This window comes from Monodon monoceros, unplaced genomic scaffold (genome assembly GCF_005190385.1).
Source record: "Monodon monoceros isolate NGI ecotype Baffin Bay Population unplaced genomic scaffold, NGI_Narwhal_1 Super_Scaffold_9, whole genome shotgun sequence".
Lineage (NCBI taxonomy): Eukaryota > Metazoa > Chordata > Mammalia > Artiodactyla > Monodontidae > Monodon > Monodon monoceros.
The window spans coordinates 20,861,565-20,877,226 of NW_021703786.1; the positions used below are offsets into that span (position 1 = coordinate 20,861,565).

Genomic DNA, 15,662 nt, shown 5'->3' on the forward strand with positions numbered 1-15,662 from the left:
CTTCTCAGGAACCTGACATTATTATTATTTTTTTTAATTTTATTTTTTATACAGCAGGTTCTTATTAGTTATCCATTTTATACATATTAGTGTATACATGTCAATCCCAATCTCCCAATTTATCACACACACACACACACACACACACACACCACTTTCCCCCTTGGTGTCCATACATTTGTTCTCCACATCTGTAAGGAACCTGAAATTATTGACTGTACCCTCTCCCCCATATGTTCCACCCCTCCCTCTTCCCTGGAGCCTTACCAACGGCGTTTAAACACGCTCTAGTCTACTGACAGTTTAATAAACAAAACAAAAAAAACCTCTTTCTTGACTTCACTACTCTCAACACTACTCTGCCTTCTCCCTTCGAAATGGAACCTCCCTAAATAATCATTTACACCAGCTGCCTTCACTCTTCACCTTCCATCCATCCTCAAACAAACGCTATGGCTTCCATTGCCATTACATGGGACAGGCTCCCATCAGGGTCACCAATGACCTCCACGTCACCAAATCCAACACTTTATCTGTTGGTCTCTCAGGAATATTTGAAACAACTGATAACTCTCCTCTTTATTTATTTTTCTTTTTTTTTATAATTAATTTTTATTGGAGTATAGCTGCTTTACAATGTTGTGTTAGTTTCTACTGTACAGCAAAGTGAATCAGCTATACCTCTCTTCTTTCCTTAAATACTTTTCTTGGCTTCTGTGACAGCACATTCTCTTTTTCCCCCCTCTTACCTCTCTGGTTATTTTTGCTCAATCTCCTTTGTCAACTGTTCCTGCTCTACTTAGTCCTTAAATGTTGACACACCTCAGAGATTAGTCCTAGGCCCCCCATTTCTTCTCAACCTACCCTTTCTGTAAGTGACTTCATCCACTCCCATGGATTCAACAACAGTCTACATACTGACAACTCATGAATGTATACTGCCAGCGAGACCTCTCTTCTAAGCACTAGACCCACATATCCAGTGGGCTACTCAACATTTCCCATTCAATTATCCTATAGGAACCATGAACTTAATGTGTCCAAAACTGAACTCATGATCTTTCTTTCTGAAATGTACTTCTCCACTAGCGTTCCCAGTCTTAGTAAACAATAGCATTTACCAGCCGTGAATACCAGAAACCTGGGGATCATGTTTGATCTCTCCCCATTTTCAGTCTACTTACTATTTCTAAGCTTCAGCTTCCTTATCTACAAAATAGGGATAACAGCAGCATCTGCCCCCACAGGACTGAAGTGGGGTTTAAATGAGAAAGTATATGTAAAGTGCTAGTAGACTGACTGGCAAATAGTTAAGAGTTCAAAGAATGTTAGCTTAATTATGCTTAATAATTAATTAATCATTTTTATAATTATCATAAAGTCTCTTTTATTCTCCCTCCTAAATATTTCTCAAAATGGTCTACATAACTCCATCTCTCCTACCACTACAGTACTTCAAACCATAATCAGCTCTCATTAAAACTAATGCAACTGCTTCTCACCATTGGTCTTTCCTGTGTATTCTTGCCACTCTAATCCTTTCTCTATCACAAAGCAGTCATGATGTTTTGAAAATATAAATCTGATCATGTCACTTCACTGCTTAAAATCCTACAAACGGCTCCCCACTGCCCCCTGGACAGAGTCTAAATCCTTAACATGGTCTACAAGGCTTTGCATGAACTGGCTCCTGTCTACTTCTTCAGTCTCATGTCTTAGCCAATCTCCCTTTCTGGTTCAGTCTCCTTCCAGCCCAGGGCTTTTTCACACGCTGGTCCCTCTGTTTAGAACATCTTCCGCAGTTACTATGCACGCCCAGCTTCTCCTCGTCCTTTAGGTCTTGGCTTAATGTGTTTCTCTCAGGGAGCCCCCACCCCTAGCCCTTTGGAAGGGGCTGGATTCCCCTGTCATGTGGACTCACTGAACTTTTCTGTTGTTCTACTAATTATAACTATAAAAAATAATTGGCAGAATGTCCTTCCTTTTTTGTCTACTTGGTAAAATCCTAACTGATCCTACAAAATCTAAATTGAACACTTTCTTTGACCACCCCTGGGCAAAATGACTTGCATTCACATACCCTTACACACATACATGGTAGTTAGGTATTTGTCTACATGGCTTTTTTCATGACCAGACTCAACTCTGTGAATGCCTTTGTGTCTCCAGCAACCAGTTCAATGCCTAAGACATAGTAAATACTCAGTGAATATTTTTTTAATTGAATTGAATATTATGTGGTATCATAGAGTCTATTAAGTAACATAGAAATTTAGATACAATCTTATAAGAAAACTAGTTGCTATCATTCATTAGTAACATTCTAACCCAAGAAGCTTTAAATTCGTGCACAATATCGGAACACAGAATGGATTGCTATTTTCAAATCATGAACAGGTTTAGAACTGAAAATAATTCATTTTTCTGGAATGTGCTAAATGGCTTTGTAAAAGTGCTTCTTTTTCTTTTTTCAGCTTTTGATGCTATCACATCATTTTTTCTCACCTTCCAGAAGGACGCTAACCAATGGTGTGCGGTCACTGTTTTTAGTCTGTTGGACCAGCAGCTCCCCATCTTCTAGAACTCGAGTAACTGGATCACCCCATTTGATGATACCATTCATAATGTAACTTGCATAATCCTCTTGGTTTGTGCCAAATGCCTATGAAGGAAAAGGACAGTTTAAAGCATTTTCAGCGTCAGTATTAAAAATTAAATATTTAAAGGTATAAAGGATGAGTAATAATTCCTACATGCTAGGGCTATAGCAATATCCCATATTAATATAAAAAGCCTGAAAAGAAAAGAAAAACTTTTATAATTTCTCATTTAACTTTTTACCCAATTGGAGCAAAAACTGCTTCACGTGACTTAACGGAATAAAAAATATATTCTAGGCTCAGATTCTGTGAGGGCTCAAGCCCTCGCAATCCCTGAGAAAGGGTATGTTCCAACGTGCTTGTTTCTATAAGGAGTACATGGGTTGTGGCCTTCTGTCAAGAGCAAAGAGAAAGAGAGAATATGGATTTAGAAATTAGAAACAGTTGGCTCAGCACACAAAGATACTATCCTAACACTGACTGTAGGTGTCAGATATTAAAATGGAAATATGAAATGGTAATGAGGAGATCTTGTCCACATACGCTTGGTGGTAGGGGATATAAGTTGAATCGCACCAAAAGGTAAGTGTGTGTGTAAATGTAAGATTTAGAACGAGCTAGAAATGAGCAGAGGTAATGAAGATTGAAGGGTTAGGGAAAGGAAAGAAAAGCAATTGCTATATATAATCATTTCATTTGTACTATATATTGGGGCATAAATCACAACCCTTTTCATTTTCAACTTCTAATCTCAAATTGTAACGCCCATCAAACCAGCTACCAAAAGTAGTTAAAAACTTTAGTACTTATTTACTTAATTGAATAGCATTTCCACAAGGTTAACAGGAGAAGAAATGAGTAGGAAAATATAACCCAATGTAATATAAAGCTCATATAGCTTGACAATTTCTAATTTAAAAAAATTATCACAACCCTCAAGTCAAGTTCTCACTCCCCAATGTCTGGAATAACTTTAACAGTTCTTTAGAACTTGCACCTAACAGAAAGTCATCCTTTGTAATACTGTTTATAAACAGTATACAGTGGTCTCATCACTCTATTACTTTGCCACCAAATCATTTTTCAGACCACTCTTTGGTCCTTGCATACACTAGTGCTTTGATTCCTGAGTACAGAGTAAAGTTCTTATTCTCTGGTCTGAATATGGTAAATGCAGTGGCTGTGTAAAAAGTTATAAAGGAAGAGCCTAATAAATACTGGTTGGAAGGCTGTTGTAGGAAATATGTAGATTGGCTGGCTTTTGTCTAACAGCACTGAGATACATGAACCAGAAAACAGTGACCCTCCCAAGCTATATAGTATGTATGAGCCATCCTTACTGATCCTGTCATTTCAGTTTTTGTTTTATCCCCCAGATCCCTGGAATAAATAAAAGTTACTGCTTACTTAACTAAGTTATCTTAGTTGCCCCTTTCCTTGTAGCCAAATTACCTGCCTTGAAAAAATTTTAAGATAGATCAGTTAGGCTGGGCTCTAATATTTTTGGTAACTATTACGAATAATAACAGCAAAAGACTAAACCATTTCCATTGCTGAGTAACTTTTGAAAAGTCAGTTAAAAGTCAGAATAGTCATAAAAAAGCAGACAGGGGGCTTCCCTGGTGGCATAGTGGTTAAGAATCCGCCTGCCAATGCAGGGGACACGGGTTTGAGCCCTGGTCTGGGAAGATCCCACATGCCACAGAGCAACTAAGCCTGTGCGCCACAACTACTGAGCCTGCGCTCTAGAGCCTGTGCGCCGCAACTACTGAAGCCAGTGAGCCACAACTACTGAGCCCGCGAGCCACAACTACTGAGCCCGCGAGCCACAACTACTGAAGCCCACGTGCCTAGAGCCCATGCTCTGCAACAAGAGAAGTCACCACAATGAAAAGCCCGCACACCACAACGAAGAGAGTAGCCCCCGCTCGCCACAACTAGAGAAAGCCCACGCGCAGCAACAAAGACCCAACGCAGTCAAAAATAAATAAATTAATTAATTTTTTAAAAAAGCAGATGGGCTAAAACAAGTTGATTTTTGTCTTTAAAGGAGATACTTGCAACAAATAATTGTTGTCAAGGATATATAAAGAACTTATACAGATCAAATAAAAATAAACAATACAACAGAAAAATAGGCAAAACACATGAATGGCATCTCACAGAAGATACTCATATGGCCAATAAACATATGGAGAAATACTTCATAGGTAATCAGTGAAATGAAAATCAAGACCAAAATGTGATCCCATTTTACATCCAACTGAATGGCAAAAAATAAGTCTGACAATACCAAGTGTTGTAGAGGATGTAGAGAACAGGATCTCTTTTACATTATTGGGGGAAGTGTTCATTGGTTCAACCACTGAAAAAAACAGCTTGAAAGTCTTAGTTTGAATTGTACATTCATATACCCAGCAACCCAGCAATTTAATTCCTAAACATATATCTAGGAGAAACTCATTCAAGAATGCTTTAGCAGCAGTTGTTTGTAATAACAAAAAACTGGTAATGTTCCAACTGCCCATTGACAGGAAAACAGACAAATTGTGTTAGTCACACAATGGAAGGCTATTCAGCAATGAAAATAAATGAGGCATAGCACAATCATATAGATGACTTGATAATAAAATACATAATAAAATAGCAAGTCTCAAAAAATCAATACATACCATATTTTATTTTATACACTGTAGACTAATGACAGTATGTCATGAATTAAAGATTAAAGTTAATCTAATTCTGTGCACCCAAGGTCCATTGAAGAAAGAAAAACAACATACACACCTTTTTAAGGTTCTACAATTTGTTTTTGTATTAATATAGGACTCCAAATAATGGTTACTCAAACATGAGTGGTTGTTTTATAGAAAAATGGGTTAATGACCTTATAATGTATTCTAAAACTCCAACTATGACTATTGAGTTTTGAGTATATTTTAAGAAAATTGACACCTTTTTAAAAAAGGGCACTGAAAATGGTTAAAAGTTTTAGAAACTATAGCAGTTAGAGGAACTGGAGGTATTGAGCAAGAAAAAGGGATGCCTTGGAGGAGGGTGGGGAAAGGGAGAGAGAAAGGAGATGAGAATTACTTTTAAACATAATAACTAACATATGAAGGATGGATGAATTAGGATAATTTAGGTTTCCGTAGCTTCAGATTATATAAGAACTAATGAGAAAACTATTTCTAGTTCAAAACAATTTAAGAACTAATAATTAGAAAGTCTCAAAATTGAATGGTCTGCCTTACAAGATGGTGAGCTCCCTATCATGAGAAATATTTCAGTAAGTCTTGGTTAATTACCCAGCCATCAGAGTTACTGAACAGATGTTTCTTATATTGGACAGTTCCAGTACTGAGATTTTATGATTTTTTTAAAAACTACATGTGATATAACCTTCCAAAATATTGGGTAAAATGGCACTTATTTTTCCCCTGAATTATTATTATTATTTTTGGCTTATACATCACTCAGTATTCATACTCACTGGTTTGATATCATTCTCCAAAGAAGCAAGGAAGTCTCCTCTTGTCACCTGCAGGCTCTCTGCTTTCTCCATGTCCACTTCCACTTTAGTACTGGCCTGATTAGAAATGAAAACAAAACGTTAAGGACTTCCAAGATTTAAGAATATTTTCAGCCTAAGAATATAACACCTGAGGATATAAAAGGCGTATTTCCACAGACAAAAAAAATCTCTCTCAAATTCACAAACATACACACACACACACACACACACACACCCCTACATATACATATATTATGGCTTTTGCCTGAACAACTCCACTTCTAGGTGTTTATCCCATGAATATACTCACAAATGTGCACAAAGTTATATGTACCAGGATATCTACTAGAGTAATTTGTAATAGCCGAAGACTGGAAGCAAATTAAATGTCCACGAAGAGGGTACCAGTCAAGTAAATTATCACATATCTTTACCAAAGGGCACTGGATAGAGTTTTTTTTGTTTTTATTTTTCAAAATGAGGCACGAGGAGGAGAAACTATATAGAGAGGGTCTCTAGGAACAGTGGTTTTCATCCTCGGCCGCCTATCAGAATAATGCCTAGAGTCTTTAAAGATATACACACACACACCCCTACATACTTATATAGATGCCCAGCCCCACCCTGCAGGATTTTGATTTAACAGGTCCAACAGAGGGTCCATGCATTTACATTTTTATAAAGTGCACAGGTGGTTCTGATGCTCAACCAGGTCTGTGAACCATTATTCTAGGAGACCAAGGACCTACAACTTTGATTTTTACTCATACTCTCTGCTTGAGAATCTATGTGCCAGCTCCAAATATTCTGCTTATTGCACCTGAAGCTACCACTTAGAACAGACATCTGCAGAAGCATCAAGGCCTTTATCAGCACTTGGAGCTGTCTGGACCTGATGAGTGATTGAGATACCAACACACTTTTTAATGTGACTGGGCTCACTCCCAATAGCACAAGACAAGTGAGTCTAATTTTTAAAATGGTACTATGGGCTTTAAAAAAAACATATCTTCAACAAAATCTGACTACAAAACCAAAGCATGTTAAGCAGTATCAACCTTCCAAAGGTTATTATAAAATATGAGTCATGTTCCTTTAGGAATGGACTGCTGAGACAAATAAAATGACAAACATTCTGTAAAACTCAGCCTTATGGGACAAAAAGAACTGTCAGAAAACTAGATCAAGATGGCAAACAGAACACTTATTTGTCTCCCTTCCTGCCCCAAATCCCATGAAATGACAGAAAGTGAGAGAGAATGGTTAAAAAGTATGGAACATGTATCTGGAAGTTTTAACACTGATCTAAGAGGAGTCTCAGAAGGAAGAGAAAAAAACAATAAAAGACAGAAGAAAAAAAATTTCTCCGGCTGAAGAGAGGTGTATCTTTGCAATTTAAAGGTTTCAATGAGTGATCAGGGTAAATGAAAAGAAACCCACATCTGTCTAGACACAGTGTTGTAAACTATCAGAACACCAAAGGTGAAGAGAAATTTCTAGAACCTTTTTGAGAGACAAAAACAGGTCACCTGTAAAAGGAACCAGAATAAACACTAGAAACTAGAAGACAATGTAACCATGTCTTCAAAAATCCATCTGGCTATCTATCTATCCTAGAAAATGATTCTCGTATGTACACAGGGAGGCATAGGCAAGCATCTTCATAACAGTGTTATGAAATACTATTATGATTTCCTTTTAGAGTGAAACTGAATTCAAATGACAGAAACATATAGCAATATGAAGGGAAAATCTTGTCTATCTTTCAGCATTTGCTGAAAAATATGACAGATTTCAGGACTGCAGCTGGTATGAACCTTGCATTTTTACTACTAAGAAAGAACTCACCCAATGAATTAAAGTGAATTAAGATGGCTGGGGGACAGTTATTTTAGAACAAGTTGTTTTTAGACACTCCAGGAATTTCAGAAGTCACCTAATTGTAAGTAATCAATACTACAATGATAAACCTTTCATACCTATTCATTAAAATAAGTTTAAGGACTTCTCTTGGCTAACTTTTACTATTTTGTCAAAATCTCAAAATGTTATTTAAAAAAATCTACAATTCTGAATTTTTACTCATTCAGAAAACCTTTTCTCATTTGTCTGAATTAATGTGATTCTTTCTGCATTTTATTTATAACAGCTAATCAATATGGAAGAGGCAACATCTTTCAGCTTATATCTGCAGAAACTAATAAACTTGTATTTCAACACTAGCAAATATCCAGTGGTCACACTTAAATTTCATAACCTTTTAAATCTGACCTTTCAAAGTTCTTATCATTCCTCTTAAATTAAGGGTAGAATGACCTTAATCATTCAAAATTCTACAGAAAATAAAAAAGAATTTTATTGAAATTCTGAAAACATAAATCAGCTTTGATTCAGTTGTAAAGTGTGTGTGTTTGTGTGTGTGTGTGTCCTCAATTTATTTCCTTATAACAGATTAGAGAAGAAATTTGTGTTATCTTCTCTAACTGAAGCAGAAATTCCTTTCAAGCTAAAAACAACCAAATGTCACATGAATTTTAGTTGACCACAAACATGGATTCAAGCACAAGTGACATGCACATCAGGTGTTCATGACTGGATTTTCCACTTGCTTCAAAAAACCTGAAAGAACAGTTTAACAGGGAAGGCTTGTTTAGTTTATTCCACCTGACTTTGTTTAAACCTAATTCTTTTGAAAAGGAAGCAAAATAACACTAATAATGGCTTTTTTCTTGGCCATGCCAGTAGACTTACAGGATCTCAGTTCCCCGACCAGGGATTGAACCCAGGTCCTGGCAGTGAGAGCACCAAATCCTAACCACTGGACTGCCAGGGAATTCCCAATAATGGCTTTTTATAATACAAACAAAGAACATCATAATAAACAGATGAATGTTGTGTATAAGTTCTACACCAACTGAGGCACTTCCACAAACAGTATTTGATTTCATTTTCACAGAAACTTGATGAAATAGGTAGTTATTTCCCCTTGACAAATCAGAAACAAAAAAAGTAGGAAGAACTGTAACACATAACCACACCTTCTGACTACAAAACTTGTGATTTTTCCACCGTTTCTCACTGCCTCGTGTGTAAATAAATCCAATACATGCTTAAAGAAAGCATGTTTCTTGACAATGGCTTAGAGACACTTTGGGATAAGATTATTGTGATAAAAATGACAAATGACTAAATAAGATAAAAAATCCAGTGGCTAATGCATATGAAAAATCTGATACCTAATAAACTAGCTATTGTGGATTATAGTATCAAGAAGCACTGATGTGGTCTGAGGTGAAAGATCGGTATCGTGGGGAGTAATTTTCACATCATTTATACAATTTTTCTTGAAGTCACCATCACTTTTTCTAAGACATTTCTTATGACAAGGAGAAAGAATGGATGAATGAAATGAATGGGTCCATTCTATAAAGGACCCAATACTATATTTCCCACACTATCCAGTCCTTCAGCATTCTCAATTTTTTTTTTTTTTTGTTTTAATGCAGTAGTCCTAGTATCCTCCTCCCCACTGGGCCTCCGGTATTTTAAAGAGGTTTACCACCTTGTCTAAAGTGGCCTCTTCCATTATGGCATTCTTGAGCTAGAACAAAGTCAGTTCCATTATGTAGGGGAATTATGGCTTATAGAAAGAGTTTGATACAGAATACATATTTACTAATTTAAAAAATATTTACTAGGGCTTCCTTGGTGGCGCAGTGGTTGAGAGTCCACCTGCTGATGCAGGGGACACGGGTTCGTGCCCCGGTCCGGGAAGATCCCGCATGCCGCAGAGCGGCTGGGCCCGTGAGCCATGGCCGCTGAGCCTGTGCGTCCGGAGCCAGTGCTCCGCAACGGGAAAGGCCACAACAGTGAGAAGCCTGCATACCGCAAAAAACAAAAACAACAACAACAACAAAAAAAAAATATTTACTAAACAGCTACCATATTCTCAGTATTAAGACCTATATGAAATACTGTGGGAGATTCAGAAATGAATAAGATATGGACTTAAAGTCTACAACAGGGGTTGACAAACTTTTTCTGTAAAGGGCCAGATAGTAAATATTTTAGGCTTTGTGGGCCATGCAGTCTCTTTTGCAAATACTCAACTCTGCCATGGTAGCATGAAAGCAGCCACAGACAATACATAAATGAACAAGGGTGGCTGTGTTCCAAAAAAACTTTATTTATAAAAACTGGTGGTTGGCTGGATACGGCCCATGGGCCACAATTTACCGACCCTTGGTTTAAAACCATTGCCAGGGTATACCCGAATAAAACATACTCAACCTGACTGTTCAGGCTTTTACTATTTCCTGCGTGAATTGTTATACAAGTTCCCCTCTCTTGTCTTATGTCACCAACTTCACTCCCCTAAATACTCCACTCGACAAAGCTGCCAGAGTGAGCTTATGTTTTAACACTATGTCACTGCTATTCTTAAAACTCTTCAATGGCTTAGCACTACTCACAGAAAAGAAGTCCATACTTCTTAGCACAGTATAAAAGGCTCTTTGTGCTCCATCCCCTGCTTTAGCCTCCTGACTTATCCCCCACGTCTCTTTCTACCTCCCCTTCCCTACCTTTTATGCTGCAGCAGTACTGAATTACTGTAACACACCATGCTGTTTGTGTGTCTCTGTTCCTTTGCATATTTGTTCTTTCTACCTAAAATGCCTGACTCCATCAGGAAACATATCCACCCAGAAATTCCTCTGTGAAGGCTCCTCTCACCCGACAAGCTGACCACACCTGACACCTTTTCACTTCCTTACCCCATATGTACTTTCTATTACTGCATGTGGCGGATTAGACTGTGAGCTGCTCAAGGGTAGGCAATTGGAGCATTAACCCCTAGTACAGTGTCTGGCACACACTAGGCTAGATAAATCCACTGATCGAAAGTCAACAGAAGGTATTGTAAATGATGCGTTACTATTTCTTTTTTTTTTTTTTGGCCGCACTGTGTGGCTTGCGGGATCTTAGTTTCCCCACCAGGGATTGAACCTGGGCCACCGCAGTGAAACCACCAAGTCCTAACTACTGGACCGCCAGGGAATTTCCAATACACTACTAGTTCAAGAAGGAACAGAACATACCATTCTTGAAAGGGAGAATGAGAAAAAGTTTGAAGAAAGTGGTGGTACATGAGCCAGGTATTGAAAAAATAAGTAAACATAGAGGGTAAACGTTCTCAGTGAAGAAAAAAAAAAAAGGGGTAACAGCAGAGAAGTAGAAAAATACATTAATATCTGATGACTGGTAAATATTCAATATTTTAGTTTGGCTAAAGTGTATGGAGGGCTTCCCTGGTGGCACAGTGGTTGAGAGTCCACCTGCCAATGCAGGGGACACAGGTTTGAGCCCTGGTCTGGGAAGATCCCACATGCTGTGGAGCGGCTAAGCCCATGAGCCACAACTACTGAAGCCCATGAGCCTAGAGCCCGTGCTCCGCAACAAGAGAGGCCACCATAATGAGAAGCCTGCGCACCAAAACAGAGAGTCCCCGCTCGCTGCAACTAGAGAAAGACCGTGTGCAGCAATGAAGACTCAACGCAGCCAAAAATAAATAAATAAATAAATAAATTTATAAAGTGTATGGAGAATAACCGGGAACACATCAGGAAAGGCCAATTTAGGGTCAGATCTAAGAGGACCTTAAAGACCAGACTAAGACTTCTGTACTTTGTTCTGTAGATCATGGTGAGTCACTGAAAGTTTCTGAAGAATAGAATGGTGTGAAACAGGAAGGTTAATCAAACAGAAGACAGGTGGTGGCAATGAGAACTGAAAGATACCGCCAAGATAGAACTGACAAAATTTGGCAAATAACTTGATGTAGGACACAGTAGAGTGGTAGAAATCAAAGATAATCTTGGAGTTTTAAGCTTGGGAAATTGGGATAAACAGGGAAGTAGGAGCAGGTAAGAAAAAACAACAACAAAAAAGTGAATTTGGTTTTGGAATATTAAATTTGAGACCTGATAACATATCCAGGTAGAGGTATTTGGTATAAATCTGAAAGTGAGAGAAAGATACTTTCAAGAGATGAGACATAAATTTGGGAGTCATCTAACTACAGGTGGTAAGTAAAACCTGAAGAGAAGCGATGGTCAAGGATCAAATGTACTTTATCAAATTTTATTTACCAAAATGAAAGTATCCTTTGTATGTATTTCTACCAAAGTATCAATAACATTATTGTATTAATTTGCAAACATATCCATTTCCCTGACTCTCTACTCCTTGTGGGAAAAGGTCGTGCTTTATTATCTTTGTGTCTCCTGCTTAATACCTTGAAAATAGCAGGTATTCAATACATTTACTTAATGAAGCAGCCCCCGTAATTCTAGCATGTAGAAAATCCAACTTCCTATATCATGATACAAGTCAACACAGCACAAATTTTTAAAAAATTCTTCAAAATCTTCATCTTCACGTGTCTGTATCAAATGGTGGCAACCTAAGGTAAATGGGTCAGTGGTTACCATGGGGCAGATGCTACCATTATCTTTTTTCCAACTACTCGGAAGATTTAGCAGTTGACAATTAATCCCTATACCTTTTACCATGTCTATTCTCCATCAAAAGTCAGTATTACCCTAGTCCTTAGTATGCTTGAAAGGAAAGAGAAAGAATACTGGCATGGTATTTACAGGGCTGCAGACTCCTAATACACGGTAGTTGATTTCACTGACCTTTATGTGTCTGTTCATAGCAGTGGACTGCGCTGCTCGCACCAGGCCCTCGAGCTCAGCACCGCTGAAGTTCTTGGTCTCTACGGCCAGTTCTTTTATGTCTACATCAGCAGAGAGCAACTGATGCCCTCTCATCCTTGCTGTGTGGATGTGAAGGATCTGGAGTCGGCCTTTCTCATCTGGTAAGCCTGATAAAATTGAAAATAAAATAGACATTATTATAATCTTAATGTTTTTCTTATAGGTACTCAAGCGTGTAAATACCTGCTTCTGATACACAACTTTTCTAACAAATATTAAGTTATATGACTTTGTTCCTGCTAATGAACTCTAATTACACTCCCCTCCCCCAATCAGTGACAGATCTATTTACCTATCTCCATTTTAACTTCCAGTCTTCCAGGTCGAAGGAGAGCCTCATCTATGAGATCTGGTCTGTTGGTCATTCCTGAGCACAGTTGTTAAAACAAAACAACACACAAATTATCAGAATTCAAAAATAAGATAAAATGCCCCTTCAGTATGTGTAAGAACAGCAATTTCCCTGACAAGCTAAGAGGACATTTTATAAAAGTCAAATAGAAAAGCAGTCATTTTCAAAAATATCATTTGTTCTCGACCTAATGAAAATACCTGGGGACTTTGCTTTAGTATTTCACTACTGTACAGGCCAGTGGAATATAAATGTAATGAAATCTTCAAATATTTAAAAAGAAAATTTTAGGTTCAGAGAAGGTAAGTAAACTCTCAAAGTGAGACAGGGGCAATGTGAACATGATCTGTCTGACCCCAACATCCCTTCTCTTTTTTGTAGGCCAATGGTTTTCAACCTTCATAAACGGCAGAATTTTTGTTTTGTTTTGTTTTCAAAGTCATCTTAAGAAGAACTTCAGTACATAAAGCAGTTAAAAAGATAAGTTATAATAGGGATGCATGATCTGAAGCTCAAACCCTGGCCGCAAAGACCCTGAAGTAGCTCTGAGGACTCCTGGAGGCCTACAGGACCCAGTTTGAAAACCACTGCATTACATCGTGCAGCCTTTTTCACCTGTTAACTATAAGTTTAAAGCCATGAGTTGGGACTTCCCTGGTGGTCCAGTGGTTAAGAATCCGCCTTCCAATGCAGGGGACGCGGGTTCGATCCCTGGTCGGGGAACTAAGATCCCACATGCCACAGGGCAACTAAGCCCACATGCCACAACTAGAGAGAAGCCCATGTGCCGCAACGAAGAGCCCGCGTGCTGCAACGAAAGATCCCACATGCCACAACTAAGACCCAACGCAGCCAAAAATAATAAAAAATGAATTTTAAAAAAAAGTGAGGAGTTTTATTAAAAGAAAAAAAAAAGCCATGAGTCACTAAAACCCATTTTTCATTTGTCCTATTAAGGCTAGACATTAAAATAGTGAAATTCTTCAATATCACTTGATTCTAATTTGGAAACACTGGCAAAATAGTATAATTACAAGCTACACAAATCTGAATTCAGAACCTATGTATCTAATGTTTTTGAAATCATAGTACCTTTTTTTTTTAAACCAAGCAAACATACCAATGACTAAGATGTTGTTTAGTTGCTCTACCCCATCAATTTTGGACAGCAACTGGTTGACGACAGTGTCATGAACTCCTGTGCTACCAGCCATGCTCCCTCTCTGTTTGCAGATGGCATCAATTTCATCAAAGATGATGATGTGCAAACCACTGTTAGCACCAAGCTAGTAAAAGAAATAACATTAAAGATCATAATTTGAATATATTATTAAACAAACTAATCAAAAGAGCAAAACAAAGCTTTCTCGCTTTTTGACTAATAAATGTAGCCAATATAATCATGACTGCTGCCCTCTCAAAGGTGTTGGAACTGCAGTCTCAGAATTCTGCAAAGTGAAAAGGCATTCCAGAACCTCATATTTAATAGACATAAAACGAAAACACACATTATATACTGATGAAAATGAATAGTCCATCATAACTAACTATTCATTCACACACATTTCTTATCTCACTCTTTGAAAGAAGAACTGTCAAGCATTTCTTAAGTCAATGAACGGCAGCTCCCTCCCATTTCCCCTGAGTTTTGGTGAGAGGATAGCCCCCAAAGCAGTAAGTTTAATATTTGTCATACTATATAGCTGAAGAGTAACTCCACACAGAGGTGGACTGGGAATTGGGCAAATGGGAGAAGATACTGAACTTGATTCATATTCAGTTATATCGTATGAAAACAGATTGCTTCTTCTGAACAGTAAAGTGAGAACAGAGACAAAGTTTATAAAAAGAACATGATCAAGCAGATGCTGTTTCTTCTACATAGTGATTTCTGTTTTACTTTGTCAGATATAGAGTTATCATTAAAAGAAATCAGTTTATATATTTTGAACTTTTAATAGATGCAAATACTTTTAAATGCCAATAGTTCACTAGGTTAAGTTAACATGGACCTTCTAGCAATTTATATTTAAGTAATTAAGCCTCTTGTTAGGAACCAAAGGGGGAAGTGCATTGCAGAGATTTTTTTTTTTTTTAACAAAAACCATTAGGGATTAGCAAAACAAAACAGGTGAAAATGAACATAACCTAAATATGACAACATACGGATGGTATAAATGATGGGCATAATGAGATTCAAGATTAGATATGGTTGGTATTCACTAAAACTCTGGCAAGGATACCATTTTTTTTTTAAATGGACTTAAAAATTTTACTATGAAAGTACTAGATGTTAACTGAGCAAAAGTTATAAAACAAATAGAAATAAGTTAAAAATAAACTATATTACATTGCTTAAAGATAAATGCTGTTAATGCAGATTTATTTCTGTTTTAATTTTATTTTAATTAAAAATT

The 15,662-nt window shown here is 37.4% G+C and overlaps 1 protein-coding gene across 3 annotated transcripts in view; it reads right to left on the minus strand.

The window, feature by feature from the left end:
- The window catches only part of NSF (N-ethylmaleimide sensitive factor, vesicle fusing ATPase), a 157,916-nt gene that overhangs the window by 42,311 nt on the left and 99,943 nt on the right, over window positions 1–15,662 (minus strand). For all 3 annotated transcript variants that reach the window (XM_029211233.1, XM_029211235.1, XM_029211234.1), the window contains 5 exons: window positions 14,366–14,531; window positions 13,186–13,260; window positions 12,813–13,000; window positions 6,094–6,189; window positions 2,506–2,662 (listed from right to left, as the gene is read on the minus strand). In XM_029211233.1, coding sequence (XP_029067066.1) covers window positions 2,506–2,662; window positions 6,094–6,189; window positions 12,813–13,000; window positions 13,186–13,260; window positions 14,366–14,531 — 682 coding nt within the window. The remainder of the gene's footprint in view (window positions 1–2,505; window positions 2,663–6,093; window positions 6,190–12,812; window positions 13,001–13,185; window positions 13,261–14,365; window positions 14,532–15,662) is intronic.